The sequence below is a fragment of the Zootoca vivipara genome, chromosome 1 (assembly GCF_963506605.1).
Source record: "Zootoca vivipara chromosome 1, rZooViv1.1, whole genome shotgun sequence".
Lineage (NCBI taxonomy): Eukaryota > Metazoa > Chordata > Lepidosauria > Squamata > Lacertidae > Zootoca > Zootoca vivipara.
The window spans coordinates 129,234,943-129,254,977 of record NC_083276.1 but is presented as its reverse complement, the minus strand read 5'-3'; the positions used below and the strand labels follow the sequence as shown (position 1 = coordinate 129,254,977).

Here is a 20,035-nt window from a genome sequence, read left to right as displayed (position 1 = left end):
GATGAGTCAACTAATGACCTCCCCAAAAAGACTGAATTGCTAACAACTTATTGTATATTTTTCAGAGAAGAAAAAATGTCAGCCAAGTGACATTGCAACATGTTGAAACATGTTGGGCACATCAAGTATTTTTATGCTGCTCTTTATTTGTTTGGCTCTTGTAATTTTAGACGCTTTGTTGTTTTTCCTGCAGCAGCCTACCCCTGCCACCCCTCTGGAAATCATTTCATTCTTTTATGTCTTGTGAGCTGCTCAGAGAACGTTACTGGGTAGCCCATATAAATACAGTAAATAATAATTTTACAAATAACACCATTCTGAGGTTTGCAGGGGGCGTTCTTTTTTGTACCGACCCTCTCTTCTTTCTGCCAATAAAAACGTAGCTGACTTCCACCCTCTAGTGGTTATAGGAATACAATTCCAGAGCATTATCTTGAATTTTGATGGGTCTCGTTAAGCAGGAAACACATCTTACCATTGACATTTTTGTTTGACAGAGGGGAATGCTACCATTTTCTATTATTCAGGTACTATTGGCAACAGTTTCTCACAGTCTCGATCCAAAGCAAAGTGTAAACAGATAAATGAAAATATACTAATTGGGCTAGACTAATTGCATAGGTAAAGGTAAAGGGACCCCTGATCATTAGGTCCAGTCGTGAGCGACTCTGGGGTTGCGGCGCTCATCTCGCGTTATTGGCCGAGGGAGCCGGCGTATAGCTTCCAGGTCATGTGGCCAGCATGACAAAGCCGCTTCTGGCAAACCAGAGCAGCACATGGAAATGCCGTTTACCTTCCCGCTGTAGCGGTTCCTATTTATCTACTTGCATTTTGATGTGCTTTCGAACTGCTAGGTTGGCAGGCGCTGGGACCAAGCAACGGGAGCTCACCCCGTCACAGGGATTCGAACCGCCGACCTTCTGATCAGCAAGCCCTAGGCTCAGTGGTTTCACCCACAGCGCCACCTGGGTCCCTGACTAATTGCATACATCAAGGCAAAGCCTAGGCTACAACTGTTCTCCTTGGTTTTGAAACATCTATGTGAAGGAATTATTTATTTATTTTGCATGGAGGCGCATTTCAGTCATGTGAGCCTCCACTTGTAAGCTTAAGCAGAAGAGTTTGGTTATTATTTGCCCACCTCACTTGAAAATTAGGCTGGGGAGTATGAAATCTTCCTCCAGCAAGGATTTTGCTGGAACTAAAACGCCACATTGGTTCTAGGAGGCAGGAGGGGCTGAGTTGCCAAGACAGGCCAAGTTGAAAAAGGTTACGGGAGTCAGGGAAGCCAAGACCCAAATCAGCCCATTATAGGAAGACAAGTAGGCCCTCCTGATCTGCATCTATACATCCCATGACTCCCTGGAAACAGTGGTTGGGGACAGAGGGGAGAAAAGCATGATGTGGTGCCATCATGGGGCCATTTCCCATCTCCACCGAAAGTACAAGAAAGTTGGGGAAGAGAAACACCAATATGTTGAGGTCGTGTAACATAGCATGTGTACATACTCCTATTTATTCCGCATTCAGTGCACTCCTACCGATGGTTTGGGGAGCAGTGTACACACAACATTAGCCACAAACCATGTCTATCCTGTAGATTCTTAGGAGATGTTGTGTTTTCTCCCAAGCCAGCTTCAATCCAAAAGAACGACCTGGCTGCATTTTAAGTAAGTTTCTCCATTTACCATGTAGTTTGGCCCCAGTGGGCAGGAAGTCCAGAGGTTGGAGGGGGGAGGGGAAAAAGAGGTTTGAAATCAGGAATGGCATTTGTAGAAAATCAATAACAATCTTTTATTTTAAAAAATCAGCAACGGCCTGGGAAGACAGGGTAGAAGTAATCTGGATAACACCACAGATTTAACTGTACTGTGTCATTTTCATGGGTGCTGGTGGTCAAGAGGATATCACAGGAAATTATTAGCACCTGTCATGACCCTGGAGTTCCTGCAATGATGAAGACACAATTTCTGAGGCTGCAGCGTCACAAGCTGAGAGGCGAGACCAGGTGCAGGGCTCTGAACTTGCTACTAGAGATCAGAAGACCAGTGAGCCTTGGGCTGGCTGACATAGCCTACAGAACAGCCTCCTGTAGCACCAGGACCCTCAAAGGTACCCTCCTCCGAGGAACCAAATGTCTCCCACCACACCTCAGTGGTCCAGCACTGCAGGGAGTTCACGGTCGCCATCTTCAGGCAAGAGGGTTGGCCCTTAAGTTCTCCACAAGGGAGTTGAGTCTGGGAGAGGGAGTTTATGGGCAGAGGATTAAAAGGACACAGTTGGCTTTTGACCTTTTTCAAAAGCTCCAAGCTGGCATTGGCAGTCCCCCTGCTGCTCTCAGTTAGTCAAGAGTGTGGTGCTGATAATGCCAAGGTTGCAGGTTTGATCCCGCATGGGACAGCTGCGTATGGACTAGATGATCCTCGGGGTCCCTTCCAACTCTACAGTTCTATGATTCTATGAAAGCGCACATTAGTAGCCCTTACTATTCATGTGGCGTGCTTGCAACGACACCTCTCCTTCCAGCTCGTATATTTCTTGACATGTTAACTGGAGAGACACTAAAGCTGTGAAGTAGATCCAGATGCAGGCTGTGTAGAAGACATGACTACACTTCCAAACGACCTGTCACAACACATTTAGGAACTTGTTACAGTGCTCAGCACTTTTTCTTTCAGCCAGGAAATCATAGCTCAGCTTGATCAGCCTTTGCAATCCTATTCCCACACAGCTCACAGCCCCCTTGGTGTCACCATCCATCGTTTCTGTCTCTTCTGATATTCCAAAAGGTTAGAAAGGAGCAAGGCAGTCTAAATAATGCAAGAGACCATCGTGTATTATGAATATGGACCCAGTGAGGCAAACGAAATTGCAGCAGGCAGTGTTAGAAACTGAGAGTAACTTTTGGCTATACTTTTTGTGGAAGAAAACTGCTCATGCAAGCAGGTGACATGTGAGCAGTGCAATGTCGGAACAGCTAGTACATAAGATTGTCCCCTTCTCTGCTGTGAGCTGGGAGGAGGGGAATCACAGTTCGCAATGTTTCTTTATGGAAGTGGAGCCACGATCTTGTGTAAATTTGCAGCTCCTGTGTTGCACTACTCATATGTAGGTGAAGGATATCCTTCCGTCCTATTTCCACAGGTCTGTGTAAAGATAAAGGGACCCCGACAGTTAAGTCCAGTCGCGAACGACTCTGGGGTTGCAGTGCTCATCTCGGTTTACAGGCCGAGGGAGCCGGCGTTTGCCCACCCCGCAGACATTCTTTCCGGGTCATGTGGCCAGCATGACTAAGCCGCTTCTGACGCAACGGAACACCAACACCAAAGCAGCACACGGAAATGTCATTTACCTTCCCACCGGGGCAGTGCCTATTAATCTACTTGCACTTTTTTGGCATGCTTTCAAACTTCTAGGTTGGCAGGAGCTGGGACTGAGCAACAGGAGCACATCCTGTCACAGGGATTCAAACCGCTGACCTTTTTCTTGATCGGCAAACCCAAGGCTCAGTGGTTTAGACCACAGCGCAACCCGCATCCCTTACAGGTGTGTGTACATCTGTTCAAATGTGCATGCAGGAGTGTCTGCGTTTGTGCATGTAGAGAGGGAGGGCAAAGAGGCACCCTGCTTCTGGTCTATTACCCTTCACCATGCGGCAGCAGCCAAGACCACATAACACCGGTCCTGAAAGACCTACATTGGCTCCCAGTACGTTTCCGAGCACAATTCAAAGTGTTGGTGCTGACCTTTAAAGCCCTAAACGGCCTCGGTCCAGTATACCTGAAGGAGCGTCTCCACCCCCATCATTCTGCCCAGACACTGAGATCCAGCGCCAAGGGCCTTCTGGCAGTTCCCTCGCTACAAGAAGCCAAGTTACAGGGAACCAGGCAGAGGGCCTTCTCGGTAGTGGCACCCACCCTGTGGAATGCCCTCCCACCAGAGGTCAAAGAGAACAACAATTACCAGACCTTTAGAAGGCATCTTAAGGCAGCCCTGTTTAGGGAAGCTTTTAATGTTTGATGGATTTCTGCATTTTAATATTTTGTTGGAAGCCACCCAGAGTGGCTGGGGGAACCTGGCCAGATGGGCGGGGTATAAATAATAAATTATTATTATTCACCAATATTATTTAAATGTGCAATACACGGTGTGCATAAATGCATTCCAGCATGACTGGGTCTCGGTTCTCTGTGTGGTCCATTCCCACATCTCCTGGTGGGGTGGGGCCCTTCCTGACTCCAGCTGTAAAGACTGTTCCTGTTGTTTAAAGTGCCTAGAGATCATCGGGGTGGGGTGTTTTTGTTTTTTGAATTGTTGATGGTGTCAAGATTTAGTTTCAGGAATGCACTACCTGGCTGTTATCTGGATTATTTTCTTATATTTTTTACTGTTGGGACTTAATTTTGAATTATCAGTGGATTCTTTAATATTCTACATTTATTAATATTAAATGTTTTCATTAGCCTATTGTTTATGTAACTATTTAAATTCTGTTATGCCTTCTAATTACTGATAGTGAATTGTTAATGAATTGTAAATAGGTTGTCTTAATGTAAACTTTAGATGCTGTTGCCACTTTGACCATGATTTACCATGGAAAAGCAGCACATAAATAATGGTGATATAAGAGTGTTTAGCACAGGTGTATATGAGACTGTATGTTCAAGTGCATGTGTGTTTGTGTGTGTGTTGCTCATGGTAGGTGCAAAGGGGATGTTACAGATCCATTCATTGGCACCCTCCCTATCACTGCAAATTATCACATTCCAACTTGTCCCCACTGATTACCCACAGTTAACTAATGGTGTTGGTTGTTGCTTTATACTAAGAGGATAGCAAAAACAGAAGACATGCCAGTACTATGTTCATACAGCAGCAGATAGCAAGAACAGCCAACAGAGGATAACTGCAAAATAACACAAAGACCCAACGAATAAGCAGCCACAGAAAGTCTGCATACTTTCCATCGATCCCTAAAAGCAAGCCACTTGCCCTTCCTCTGAATTCAGTCTGTACTAGATAAATAAATCTGGGAAGCACCCTTATATCAACACACCTCCGCAACAATTCTTATGCCTCGCCCCTGGCTCCTGATGTACATCTTCCTCCAACAATGGGTTTTTTTAAAAAGAAGATATGTGAAGCCTCCCAGGCTTTCATGAATGTATGATTGTTGGCTTCTGATATGATTCCATTGGCTAATTGCTTATGTAGCCCACCCTAATTGTTTTAAACTATTTTTAATATTGCATCTTTTAATTGCTGTCAGCACACTGGGGCCATTAGTTTTGGGAAGTTCAAGCCCTTCAGCAATTCAGATTGAAGATGGGCTGAATCATATGTCATCATATAAGGTAAGTGCACAGAAAGGAAGCAGTATGCAAGGAGGATGGCTTGGCAACTGCCCAGTGTACTTTTTTGGATGCTGGAACCATCTGTGTTGTCCCTTTAACTCTGCTTTGGCTGGGATAATCAAACAGGCTTAAAGTCCTCCTAAATGCTGTGCTATGCTTGTGCATTTAGGTAGCCAGCTGCTATATTGGTTGTGATGATTCAAAAAATGGTTTTGATGTATCTTTGTTTGTAAGTATATTGTTATCTTTTTAGCACATTCTAAATCACCCTGTGGCCTCTAGTTATTTTTTAATAAATGAAATCAATAATAAATAGTGCAACCAGAGAAACACAGAGCCTACAGCAGCAGGCATGTTTCCACTGCACCAATTGTGTAAACGCGCAGTGTGTAAATGCATCACAAAAGTTACTGCTGAAGACCTATGTGTGAAAAAGGAAGTGATACCCCCTGATGTCCAGTATTCCTGTATTGTTCTTAAGAAGAGGCTTCAGATTAAACAAGCGGGTAATTTTGTGCTTCTGTAGCAACAGCCTGCTAGTTCACCCAAACACTTCCCAGGTTATTTGGAGACCTCTGCATATTTAACAAGGTTTGTGAACCTTCACAGTCCTGCATAATTTATCCTATAAATCAGGGTACAGACAAGAAATATTTGCTATGTCAATAATCCTGCAGTCAACAGGCTCTAATAAATTGGAACTTGGAACCCTAGTTTTGCTCAAAGATTTGTTTGGACATACACAAGGTTATCTGCAGTCAACTATTTCTTAGCATGTTACTTACAGACTCAGGTAAAGAGAGGGGGGGAGAGAATTAATCAATTAGTTGATGTGAAGTTGTAATTACCTTCATACTCAGTGATCGGATACCAATTCTTGAAAAATATCGGCTATGCTGAGAATTCCTATGGAAAACACCAAATCCCCCTCTCAACATTTTCACCATTTTGCAAGTTGTCAAAATTCTTGTCATCTTGGGAAAAGTGGCAAAATAAAAATTATCTTCTTAAGGTGGATAGAGACTACACAAAATGTATATGGAGGCAAAGTTTCATGGGCAGTTGGTCTATTGACTCAGCTGGCAGCTTTTGCTTTGCATTTTCATTCATTCTTCCATTAAAAGGTTTCAGCTTGACTCCACCCTCTCTGCTCCTCCTTAGAGGAGTGTCTGACACAATTCTTGGAGAGATAAAATACGTCATGGATGTCCTGAAGATGTGTCCTAGGCCAAGCATAAACAGCACTCCTTCTACTGGAAAGCACCTGGGAACTGCAAGGGACTATCTGTCCCACTGCCCTGGATTAGGCTAGCTGTGTAAATTTGCGAAATCAGAAGACAAGGAAGTTCCACTTAACGTTAGTCATGCTGATTAGAGACAATTTACAACTGGCACTTACTACAGACTGTAGATTATGTCAGATAGAAAACGCAAAAACATTTTGCTATATTGGCTAGTTCCAACCAAATACATGCAAACAGTTTAGAAGTTTAAGTGGAGAGCATATCCTATATAATAATGTGCAAATGTCTCTGCGCCCAGATTCCCTGTGTCCCTGTGTCCGCGCTACTGCGCATGTGCCCCACGGACACAGGGACTGGACGAAGAGACTGCACACGCCTGGGCACGTCGGGGAAGTGAGGGTGGAGGCCGGCGGAGGTGAATGGGGGGAGGAAGGGCACGTTTGAGGAGCCCGGTCTGGCTCCCGATGCCGCCAGGGCGGGGAAGTAGCCTCTCCTCCCCGGCGTAGGTCCCGTGGTTCGGAGAAGCGCTGCACAAGCGCTTCTCCGAACCCCGGGATGTCTCCTTCCTGTCGGTGGCTGGGGGAGAGGAAGGAAGGAGGAGAAAGGGCTGCTTTCTCCTCCTTCCTTCCTCTCCCCCTGCCGCCGACATCAAGGACAGGTCCTGGGGTTCGGAGAAGCGCTGCGCAAGCGCTTCTCCGAACTCCGGGATGTTCTAGCGCCCGTTTACTCAACGGGCTGAATTACACTAGTATACATATAACAGTAGTAGAATGAAACACTGATATTTCAAGCAGTATACAATATGCATGATAGAAGGAATATTAGTGTAATTTTCATACAGGAGATGTGGGAATAGTAGATATGTTCCTCTAAAACATTAATTAAAAGGTCACTCATGAAATACCATATTCTTATGTAACATAAATTTAAATCAGTAGGCATATTTTCTGGTCTACTAACAAGAAAAAATGACTCTCATAAATATTCTGGCACTAAAATGGCATGCTAGTTAGAGCTACTGTGGATCAGTAATAATGTTTGTGAATTGGTGCTTCAGGTTACATGTTTTGACCCCCAAGTCTTCTTTGAAAAACTTTTTTCTTTAATTGGGTCACTATTCTCTTTTAAACATATGGTGATACTAATACATTTTACGTTCATGTGACAATTAGTCATCTGCTCCAATTTTAGTCTACACTTATAAATAATGGTGTACATTGAAAGAAAATCTCATGGAAGAGAATCTCTTGAAGTAGGGGGAAAAAATCTCTTGTTGGCTCTTGGGTCCTGTAGACTTTGGGAACCTATCATCCTTTAGCTGCATCCATTTAGCACCATTTTCTCCCATGTTTGGCAATGTAGCCATGCTGCCTTTTAAAAGAAACTATATAGGAAATAGGGACCCAGGTGGCGCTGTGGTTAAACCACTCAGCCTAGGGCTTGCTGATCAGAAGGTCGGCGGTTCGAATCCCTGTGACGGGGTGAGCTCCCGTTGCTCGGTCCCAGCTCCTACCAACCTAGCAGTTCGAAAGCACGTCAAAATGCAAGTAGATAAATAGGAACCGCTACAGCGGGAAGGTAAACGGCGTTTCCATGTGCTGCTCTGGTTTGCCAGAAGCGGCTTTGTCATGCTGGCCACATGACCTGGAAGCTATACGCCGGTTCCCTCGGCCAATAATGCGAGATGAGCGTGCAACCCCAGAGTCGGTCACGACTGGACCTAATCGTCAGGGGTCCCTTTACCTTTACCTTTATATAGGAAATAAAATAGTATTATTATTAACAATCCATAACAAATAAATGTACCTTTGACTTTACAAAGGTGCAGACTTTACAACTGCAGGTGTATTTCCACTCTGAATGAAGGTGCTATCTCTATTTTTAAAAGTTAAGCACTCTTTGAGTGGGGATAAAGCATTCTGCACATGCTCAAGGGTACATTTGTTGATTATATGATGTTACCTCATATACAGTTTCTTTAAAGAAGGGTTAGGACCAAAGATGAAAGAGTGTCGCTAAACAGACAGAGCCAAGGAAGGAGGGTGTGTCTTTCAGAACACCTTCCCTCACAACGTTCTGAGAGCAAAAACCAGGCATCCCCAAACTTCGGCCCTCCAGATGTTTTGGACTACAATTCCCATCTTCCCTGACCACTGGTCCTGTTAGCTAGGGATCATGGGAGTTGTAGGCCAAAACATCTGGAGGGCTGCAGTTTGGGGATGCCTGGCAAAAACCCAAGCTTGTTCTGAAAGCTTACAGCTGAATATGATCCCACCGTTTTGCACATGGGGTTGATTTTGCTGTGTGAACATGCAATTTACACTTGCCATGAAACTTCAGCAACTTTCAGCTGCTTAGCATGTGTAAACACAGAGGAAAGTTCCAAGATTTAGCTTATTGCTACTTGTAGATGAATCTGAAATCACTGACCACCTAGCTGGAACCATCACAGTTGTGTTTGTGGCTGTGTTTCTTCCCCAGGTTAGCAAAATCTGTTTTCAAATATGACCAGGGTGTTTGTTTGCAGGGCTTTTGGTATTAGGGGCCTAAGCCAATTGCTCCTCCATGCACATGGGACCTGTGGTCTTTCCAGACGCAAGCGAGATAAGACTCTTTTCTTATCTTCATCATATGAGAAGGAACCAAGGTCTCAGAAATAGGTCAAACTCCATTGCCGGTAGGATTAGCAGAGTCAGATGACACAGACGATACATGAAATACCTTCCTAATATTCAAAGGACACTTAAGTAGGTAAGGATTTCAAAACGGCTTAACAACCCCCCAGACTTCATCTTTCTTCAAGAACAGCCGTAGCGGAGAACTGGAGCAAGCGAGCATCCAGTGTCGTCAAACTGGCACACTGAGTCTGTGGGTTGAGTGAATGAACATTCAATGAAATACTTGAGTGATTGTTTCTGTGTGAAGTCTATAGCAAACCACACATAGGAAGGCACCTCACAAGGCTGCCAAAAACTTTGTTGGCTCAACCAATATTATTCTCAGCCTTATGGCTTGGCTATATAACTCAGCTTCAAAATCCATCTAGTTCAACCGCCTGAAATAAAACCATGCCCAATTGCCCCTGGCAAATATATTCTCCAACATAGGCTACCAATTACAACGGCATCCAAAATTATTTATTTCATTTATATACCATTTGATGGTAATAAGACCCCCAAAGCAGTTACCATATTAATTGTATGTGACAGGTAAGACAGTCAACAGTTGTGTTTCCATTCAGATGGGCAGGGTACAATTAATAAATTTTTATTTTAAAACATAAGAGGGATTTTAAACGAGCGGCAATGATGTATGTTTCCTGCAATCTAGGAAGCTATTGATAAAATATACAGGCAACATGACTTAAGCAAACAGACCGTAATCTATTTTTCACAGAAAGCCAGCAGAATCAGCAGCTATCTCAACTTGGTAAAATTTCTTACTAGCCATAGATATGGTGACAAGTGATAAGGCTTGTTGCCCCAACACCAACACTCTCACATCAGATCCTTTGCCATTCATTGTAGCAGAACGTTAACTTTTAATTCCCTTGCTCCAACTATACGTATATCTTTCCCAGCAGCTCATTGAAGCCTTTCTTCCAAGTGGAAACTCATTTATACATAAATAAATAGACAATCACAATAATGACAATTAGTGGTTATAGCACTGATTAATTTAAAACAAAGTGCATTCTGCTTTAATAGTTTGCATGACCTTTTCCTCCTGATACTGGCTTATCTTGGAAGCAAGGACTTTGCTCAAATAAGAAACCCGGAGATTGGGAGACATTCCGTATGCAGCATTTAAAAAGAGAGAGATGTCTGCCCTGAGGCTACACATTCCTTTTTACGCTTTAAGAATAATGTGTCCTTCCTCATCCTGTTCAAGGTCTATTTTATTTCCTTTCCTTAAGTCTGGAAGGCTGTAATGAGGGATCTCCTTGGTTTGTTTGCTGTAGCGTGCGGAAACAATATAATCCTGTCCTTGACTAGACTTTAAATAAATGAGTATTTACCTCTATTGGAGGCCCAGCCATGAATAGTTTATTCATATCAGCCAGTATTTCTACTAAGAAGCCTAGCTAGGAGAACAAGTTCAAGAAACCTACTTCTGTCCTTCGTACATGGCAAGCTATTTTCCTGCAATGGCTTTCTATTCCTTGGATAAGGAGAAAAGCAGGGTTTATGGATGTCCCTCTGAACCATGGGTAGGCAAACTAAGGCCCAGGGGCCAGATCCGACCCAATCGCCTTCTAAATCCAGCCCATGGACGGTCCAGGAATCAGCGTGTTTTTACATGAGTAGAATGTGTCCTTTTATTTAAAATGCATCTCTGGGTTATTTGTGGGGCCTGTCTGGTGTTTTTACATGAGTTGAATGTGTCCTTTTATTTTAAATGCATCTCTGGGTTATTTGTGGGGCCTGCCTGGTGTTTTTACATGAGTTGAATGTGTCCTTTTATTTTAAATGCATCTCTGGGTTATTTGTGGGGCCTGCCTGGTGTTTTTACATGAGTTGAATGTGTGCTTTTATTTAAAATGCATCTCTGGGTTATTTGTGGGGCATAGGAATTCGTTCATATATTTTTTCAAAATATATTCCGCCCCCCCCCCACAGGGTCTGAGGGACAGTGGACCAGCCCCCTGCTGAAAAAGTTTGCTGACCCCTGAAAACCGCACCAGTGAAAACGTTTAGGAAACCTCTGAAATAAAGAATATAAAAAGATGTGTTAAAGGATCAGCAAAAGGATACCCTGAAAATTAATAAATGATAGGATTTTGATTACTTGGAGTATTGAAGGGAAGATTGGAGGCCAGTGGAAAAGTACAGGCTAAGCTTTCTATCCAAGCCAGGGCCTCACCTGGGATAGAGGCATGAACATTATAAAAGGGTATCTGAAGAAGTGTGCATGCACACAAAAGCTCATACCAATGAAAAACTTAGTTGGTCTCTAAGGTGCTACTGGAAGGATTTTTTTTTTATTTTTTTTTTGACTACAGCAGACCAACCTGGCTACCTACCTGTAATTATAAAAGGAGTTTGTGGCCCATCAGAGAGCACTGGACCTAGCAGACAGAGGTTGCCACGGCGATGGGATGTAGATTTGAACATCCACACAGGAAAAGAGAGTCTTTAGAGCAAGGTGTGCTGGGAAGGAAGAGAAAAAAGGAGGAGGAGGAGAAAAAGAAGGGAGACTGGGATCCATCTTGGGCAGGCTGGCTGAAAGCTAGCTGCTGTTTTAAATTTTAAAATAGAGAAAACAAACATCTGTGACTGTATAAAACAGAACATTCACTAGCAGAAAAAAAGTGACGGGAAACTGGAAATAAACACGCAATGCCTTGATAAACAGCATCAAGAATACTCTGAGCATGTAGCCTATAGTTCCACATTTTAAAAACTGACTTTACCCATCGTTACTTTTCCTCATTTACTGCCTTGTGGACACTCGGCCTACCTCACATGGCTGATGTGAAGAAGTAGGAGTCCTTAACATGACTGAAAAGGCAGACTTAGCGCTTGTATTGTAAGCGTCAAATTTTATTTCCTTCAATCAGAGTAACATCTGTGTTCTATAAATGGATATGTTTTCTGCCACCCCAATTAGCACAGCTTCAAGGCTAAGCTCTGGTTGCCTCAATGGACCAGCCTCCAGTGCTCAATGGGAAATTTCCTGAATGGTGACATATCGTAGTAAAAACGGCAGTTCCAACTCAGACACCAATAACTTTCTCGCCATAGAGTTGGTTGCCCACCACTGTGCCATTTACTAATGCTTCTCTCCTCACAAAATGGTTGCTCTCCAAGTGTTAAGGCTTAGAACAGCCCACCACAGGATAATTTCCCACATGTCTGAGGGAAGGAGCATTTTGTGGGTTGAATATCTCCCCCCCCCCACTGTCTGTGCATCAAGACTGTTCAATTGCGTGTGGAGGTCCCCAAACCACCCCTAAATAAATCACAACGTAGACAATATTTAAGTTTAATGGTTTTTGGCATGAATTTGGCCACAACTTTATTAAATCCAAAACAATGTGAGTGGTTGCGTAGGCATTGGTTCTCAACTGTCACCTAAGGACAGAAATGATAATAATAATAACTTGCCTTGTCAACACGGGGAAATCCAACAGGGAGAGACGGGGACCCGGGTGCACAGAACTCTCCCCTCTCCCTTCAGGCTCCCAGAGGCATCAATATGCCGTCCTGGCCCCCTACCTTGGGGTTACGGACACAGCATAGAGCCCCTGTATTCCTGACCAGGATTTCCCCAACCAAGCAGGCATAAACTTGGGGCCAACTCAATCAATAAGACCCTTTAATACAACCAAAATAACCAATGCCTAACCGCCAACCTTATAAGTTGTGACTATTTGCTATGCAGTAGGCGAAAACCCAAATGGCACCAGCCAATCAGCCAAATGGGAAAAATTCCTACCGGCCCCTGAATACAGGCGACAAAAAAAAAATCATAGCAATGTCAACACAGAGGCCTAAAAAACAGCGGAGGGAGGGTGGGGATCAGAAACGCAGCCAAAGAGAAGGAAAAAACCAAGCATTTAAGTATTTATACCCCAGGGGCTTGACTTACTAAATTGATACATGTGATTATGCCCAACAACAGCCCATAACCAATCAAACGGTGGCCACTCATGCCCCCACCTTTGTCACAGGCATGGTTTGCTAGCCCCCACCGCAAATCGTGCTCTCCATGATGGAGAACCCGCATTATCACTTCACCCAAAGCTTCATTCCTTGTGCCCCAGGAGAGGCGAAAATTACAACATTTTGTTTGCTTTCTCTTGTTGCGCCAGAAAAAGCTGATAACAAGCTGCAGCTGAGGTTGAGTGTGCATACATCCAGCTTGTTGGTTTAACTTACACATAAATACACAGTAGGCAAAGATGTGCCTCGGGGCATGGACAATTGTTTAAATTGGACAGCAAATTCCTGCTGCATACATTCCATTACACTGCTGTTTACCAAGAAAGGAGGTGAATTTCCATCGGCCAGTAAAACATTCTCAGGGGGAAAATGTAACAAATCTACTAACTCAGCCAAATGGCTGCTCCGATTTTTAACCTGAGAAATTTATCTTTGTCCTCTCTCGGAGGAGTTTTAACACAGTACGTGAAGCAACCTTGTGTGTGAGGATGTATTCATGTGACTATCATCCTTCAAAACATTTACTAGGTCTTTAAAAGGCATGGAGCTACAGTGCCCTCCATTGTCAGGACTTCAAAAATCTGCATATATGAAAGCAGATGAATAGTCTAACTTGGATCCTGACATGAATAAGTGCATATATATATATATTTGAGACTCCCTTGCCTTTGCAGGAAAATAGCATAGAGTTTAAATGGCTTCTCAAGGAGTTTTAAACCTAGTAATGTGGATGTATTAATTGCAGGGCTGGCCCAATAGGCTACATTTCGGCACCTGGGGAGAACCACACAATGGCACCACCACCCTTGGCCAGGAAAGAAGGGGCAAGCGAATATCTGTATCAGGAATAAGGGAGGAATAAAGATCTACACTGGGAGCAAGAGTGGAAAGAGACCAGCAGCGCCTCCTGTTCACCAAGAGGCTGCTGCAGAGGCAGCATTGTGGGGGCCGCTGAGGTGGCGGCAGATCTGGCCTCCAAGGCGTATTCTGCAGCTGTTGCCGACACCACAGCAGCAGGCGAAACTGTGAGGGACAGGGGATATCGCGAAGTCCCTCCCCTCCTGAGTTCAAGCCCATCACCGACCACAGGGGGAAGCAGAGGGAGCTCCGATTCCAGTGGGGAAGCAGGAAGTCGGGTCCGAGGCTCAGGCAAGGTAGCGGAGCCAGGGTCCCAGGTGGGACAGGAAGGGGGAAGTAAGGGGGGGAGACCCATCCCCCCAACTCCAGAATTACGCCGGAAGAGGAGGGGAAAGAGGATGGGGCTTCCAAGACTTTTGTGCTGGGGAAAGACGCGCCAAAAGTCACTTGGAGGTTCTGAAACCGACTGACCACATCACTCCGTGTAAATAGCATGACTTCAGCACTGTAAATACGCAGCACCAATAAAAGAATAAAAATGCAGAGCTGCGTAGCGTCGTTACTCTGAAGTAGTCCACTCCGGCCACTGTGACAGCAACCTCCAAGTCTTTTTTGGGCTACTTTGGAGTTGCCGGGATGAGCGTGTCAGAGGCGGAGAGATGGCGGCAGATCGCGGAGCAAGCCCAGCAAGAACTGCAGCAGCTGTCGCTGCAGGCGCAGGGGGAATTGAAGGCAGCTAAAGAAGAGACTAAGAAGGTCCAGGACGACCGGCTACAACTGGCGGAACAGGTGAGAGCACTACAGGAAAGAGAGCAGGAATTAAGGGCGGTGGCGGTAGACCTCCAAAACAAGCTGGATGCAGAGAAAAACAAGGCGGGAGGGGCACCCCAAGTCCAAGTGCTGCCAGGAAGGAGAGCCGGGACCCTAGTGAGCAAGTTCAATGGAGACCCGAAGGAATATCAGGGCTTTGAGACTGAGATGGTGTATGCTCTTGAGCTACACCACGCTGAGTTCCCTGATGATGAGCACAGAGTAGCGTTTATTGTGGAGCACCTTACCGGGGCAGCCAGGGAATGGCTAAGACCGTTGATCGCAACAAAGAATCCTTGCATGAAGGATGTCAAACTATTTCTAGAAGGTTTGAGAACGATGTATTCGTCCGATAGTCATATGGACCAGACTAAGGAGGAACTTCATAATTTACGCCAAGGAAATATGACAGTTCGCGCGTACTGGGCGAAATTCACCATGCTGGTGCACAGATTGGGGTGGGAATTAGGGTCACCCCCAATGCAAGCGGCGTTCTACTTGGGGTTGCATGAGGACGTGAAGGATGAGCTCTCGAGAGGTCCAAAGCCCAGTGATATGGATCAGCTGAGCAAAGCGGCTCTGGCGGTGGGGGTGAGACAGGAATCCCGGTGGAGCGACAAACAAGCAACGCGCGCAAAGCGGGCTTGGTTCCCACGGTCGCAGGAGAAACCACTCCCCCAACAACCCTTTCAAGCCACGCCTGGGGCCAGCCAGGACCAGGAACCCATGCAGATTGATAGCGCGCGCGCGCGGGCTTTTCAAACCCCAGCGGCGCCAAGACGCAAGGAGGGAAAGGGCGGGAATTGCTTTCTCTGCAACTCCCCCCAGCATCTCGTCAGAGACTGCCCACATCGCAGGGAGTGGCAAGGAAGGGCGGGAACGGTGGTGCCCTCCCCCACTGACGCAGCACCACAGCAGGGAAACGGGAAAGCCTGGCTGCAGGAGACAAGGGGCAGCAGCCAGGCACAGTCAGCAGAGAACCGCCCCAGCCCGCCCACCCGCACAGAGAGGAGCAGAGCCAGCCCACCCCTCCCAGAGCAGGAGTGGTTCTAGAAGTCACGCTAACGCTCCCAAATGGCTATCCCCTGACAGTCCTTGCCTTAATTGACAGTGGTGCCTCAGCGAACTTCTTCTCGAGAAACTTTGCAGAAGAGCACCAGATCCAGCTTCTGCAGCTGGATTTTCCCCTTCACGTGGCAACCATTGACGGCAGAGAGCTGCTGGGGGGGGCCATCACTCATCAAACCCCCCCATGAGAATGACGGTGGGAAGGCACTCAGAGACACTGGCATTCAACGTCACCACCATCTCAGACCCCCCCATCGTCTTGGGCATGAGCTGGCTGGCACGCCACGACCCCTCCATCAGTTGGCACCAGAGATGCATCACTTTTGGATCGGACTTTTGCCTGGAACATTGCATGCAGCACCAACCAGGGGAGGGGCCTCCGATAGCCACGGTGGCCACCATGCACGTCAAAGGGGGTGAGGCGATACCCAAGCCGTACTGGGACCTGCAGGAGGTCTTCAGCGAAGCGGAGTCCGACCACCTACCCCCACACAGGCCTTTTGACTGCCAGATCAACCTGGTGCCCGGGGCAACTATACCCCCAGCCAAGCTGTACGCCATGTCAGACCAGGAACTGGAGGATCTGCGCGCTTTCATCGACAAGAACCTCAAGCGGGGGTTCATCAGAGAAAGCAAGGCAGCAGGGGGCAGCCCGGTCTTCTGGGTGGACAAGAAAGACACGCAACAGCGCCGTCTGGTGGTGGATTTTAGACGGCTGAATTCGGTGACAGAGCCAGTGGCTTTCCCCATGCCCAGAGTGGATGATCTTCTGACAGCGGCACGCAGGGGCAAGATTTTCACCAAGCTAGACCTAAGAGGGGCGTACAACTTGATCAGGATCCGGGAAGGCGATGAGTGGAAGACCACGATGTTCACGCCTCTGGGCTCTTTTGAATATCTGGTGATGCCCTTCGGGTTGCAAGGGGGCTCAGCATGCTTCCAGGCCTTCATGCACCACGTCCTGGGGTCCCTACTCTTCAAGAACTGCTTGGTCTTTCTGGATGACATCCTTATCTACTCCACTGACCCAGTGCAGCATGTGAAAGATGTCAGGGAAGTGTTGCAGCGCCTGAAGGAGAACCACCTGTATGTGAAGCTGGAGAAGTGCAAGTTTCACACCAAGGAGGTGGACTTCCTGGGCTACAAGCTGTCAGACAAGGGGCTGGCGATGGACAAGGACAAGGTGCAGGCCATCCTGGACTGGCACAGCCCCAGGACGCGCAAAGATGCCCAACGCCTACTAGGCTTCGCCAACTTCTACAGGAAGTTCATCAAGAACTTCTCTCGCGTTACGGCTCCCATCACTGACTGCCTGAGAGGCAAGCAGAAGTTCAGGTGGACACCAGAGGCGCAAGCAGCGTTCGAAAGCCTCAAGAGGGTGTTCGCCTCGGACCAGAACCTGTTCCACGTGGTCCAGGACGCGCCCCTACGCATTGAGACAGATGCTTCTGAGAAAGCTGTGGGCGCCATTTTGTTGCAACTGGACGCCAACAGGGAGTGGAGACCCTGTGCCTTCTTCTCCAGGAAGTTGACACAGCCCGAGCGCAACTACACGGTGTTTGACAAAGAACTTCTTGCGATCCACGCTGCGTTCAAACATTGGAGACAGTTCCTGGTGGGCGCCAAGCACCCCATCCAGGTGTGCACAGACCACAAGAACCTGGAGTTCTGGAGAACGGCCAGGGTGCTCAACCAGCGGCAGATACGGTGGGCAGAGTTCTTCTCGAACTTCAACTTCTCCATACACTACATCCCGGGGGAGCAGAATGTCAGGGCGGATGCCCTCTCCCGCAAGCCAGAGTACATGGAGGAGGAGGCGCCACCAGCACCAAGGCACATTTTCCCCCCGTCAGCATGGTCCTGCGGAGCAGCAGTGGTGAGCGAGGCAGAACTCACAGCACTGACGGCAGCGGATGAATTTGCCAACCGCATCGTCAGAGAACTGAGAGGGGGGAGGGAGCAGGCAAAGGACTTTGCAGAACGCAGGGGGCTGCTTTTCTACAAGGGTGCACTGTACCTGCCCACCACCCAGCTTCGACGTACGGTCCTCAAGCAGATGCACGACAACCCAACGGCGGGTCATTTTGGAAGGGACAAAACCGCTCACCTAGTCATGAGACACTTCTGGTGGCCAGGGGTGAGGGAAGATGTTCGAGACTATGTACGGGGCTGTGACACCTGCCAGCGGGCAAAGGTGGTCAGAGCAGCGCCAGCAGGATTGCTGGAGCCCTTAGCCACACCACACAGGCCGTGGGAAGTGGTGTCCATGGACTTCATCACAGATCTGCCTTCTTCCAGGGGCAAGACCGCAGTGTTGGTGGTGGTGGACCTCATGTCCAAAATGTGCCACTTTATACCGTGTGCCAGGGCGGTCTCTGCAGAAGAGACAGCCAAACTGTTTGTTGATCACGTATTCAGACTGCATGGATTACCTTTAAGGGTTATTTCGGATCGTGGCCGCCAATTTGTTTCCAGGTTCTGGCGGCGGCTCATGAACCTCCTGCAGGTGGAGGTCAGCTTGTCGACGGCTAGACACCCGCAGACCAATGGACAGGCGGAGAGGGTCAACGCCATTCTGCAGCAGTACCTGAGATGCTACGTCAGCCAGCGGCAAACGGACTGGGTGGATCGCCTGCCACTGGCAGAATTTGCCTACAACAATGCAGTGCACGTCTCCACAGGGGTGTCGCCCTTTAAGGCCAATTACGGGCGCGACCTCAGATCTTTCCCAGAGAGGGAGGGGGAGGAGGAGGAGGAGGGCCCACAGGCTGAGGATTGGGCAGAGGAACTGGAGACGGTGCACCAGCAGCTCAGAGAACACTTGGAGAGGGCCAAGGAAGCGTACAAAAAGGGGGCGGATCGCCACAGGCGACTAGGGGAGGTCATCAGGGTGGGGGACAAGGTTTGGTTGTCCTCGGAGGGCCTTCCCACCAGCGGGAGGTGCAAAAAGCTGGCACCCAGACGGCTGGGCCCCTTCACGGTCACGCAACAGGTCAACCCGGTGGCATACAGGCTGGCACTGCCAGAGGATATGAGGGTGCATCCAGTGTTTCATAGATCGCTGCTGTCGCCGTACAGGGAAAGCAGCAGGCTCCGAGACAGCGAACAAACCCCCGAGGGAGGGGGGGAGAGGGGAGGCAGGGAGCAACTCAATGAGGCCACGGCCATCCTTGATTCACGGAGAGGGGTGGGGGGCCTGGAGTACCTCATGGCATGGGAGGATGCTCCACCGTCCCAGAATGAATGGGTCCCAGCCACTCAGATACAGGAGGAATTCTTGGTGGAAGAATTTCACGCCCTCTATCCCCACAGACCCAAGCCCTGGCACATGGAAAGGGAGGGGGAGGAGGAGGAGGCACGGGAGAGCAGCTCACCATGGCGCTGGGAAGCAGAGTTTGAGGACTCGGGAGACGAGATATGGGTGTCATCGAGATCCACACAGTCAGAGGCAGAAGCAGATTGGCAGCACATTTTTACCCCCACCAGCTCGGACGCCACGGAATTTTTGGGATTCCAGTCCTCCCAGGCGGAAGGGGGAGCCTCGCAGGACTGGGGGGAGGTGTTCACACCAACGGGCTCGGAAAGCACTGAGTTCTTAGGCTTCCAGTCGTCACCGACACCTGGGGGGGACCTGGGGAGGGGAGAAGGGGAGCTTGGAAGGGGGGTGGATGTGAGGGACAGGGGATATCGCGAAGTCCCTCCCCTCCTGAGTTCAAGCCCATCACCGACCACAGGGGGAAGCAGAGGGAGCTCCGATTCCAGTGGGGAAGCAGGAAGTCGGGTCCGAGGCTCAGGCAAGGTAGCGGAGCCAGGGTCCCAGGTGGGACAGGAAGGGGGAAGTAAGGGGGGGAGACCCATCCCCCCAACTCCAGAATTACGCCGGAAGAGGAGGGGAAAGAGGATGGGGCTTCCAAGACTTTTGTGCTGGGGAAAGACGCGCCAAAAGTCACTTGGAGGTTCTGAAACCGACTGACCACATCACTCCGTGTAAATAGCATGACTTCAGCACTGTAAATACGCAGCACCAATAAAAGAA

At 47.9% G+C, this 20,035-nt stretch overlaps 1 protein-coding gene across 1 annotated transcript in view; it reads right to left on the bottom strand.

Annotated features, from left to right (window-relative positions):
- The window catches only part of CPS1 (carbamoyl-phosphate synthase 1), a 132,705-nt gene extending 126,067 nt beyond the window's left edge, over positions 1-6,638 (bottom strand). Inside the window, exon 1 of the mRNA XM_035138778.2 lies at positions 6,203-6,638. Within this exon, the coding sequence (XP_034994669.1) occupies positions 6,203-6,328 (126 nt within the window). The 5' untranslated portion in view covers positions 6,329-6,638. The remainder of the gene's footprint in view (positions 1-6,202) is intronic.
- Between the last annotated feature and the right edge of the window lie 13,397 nt (positions 6,639-20,035).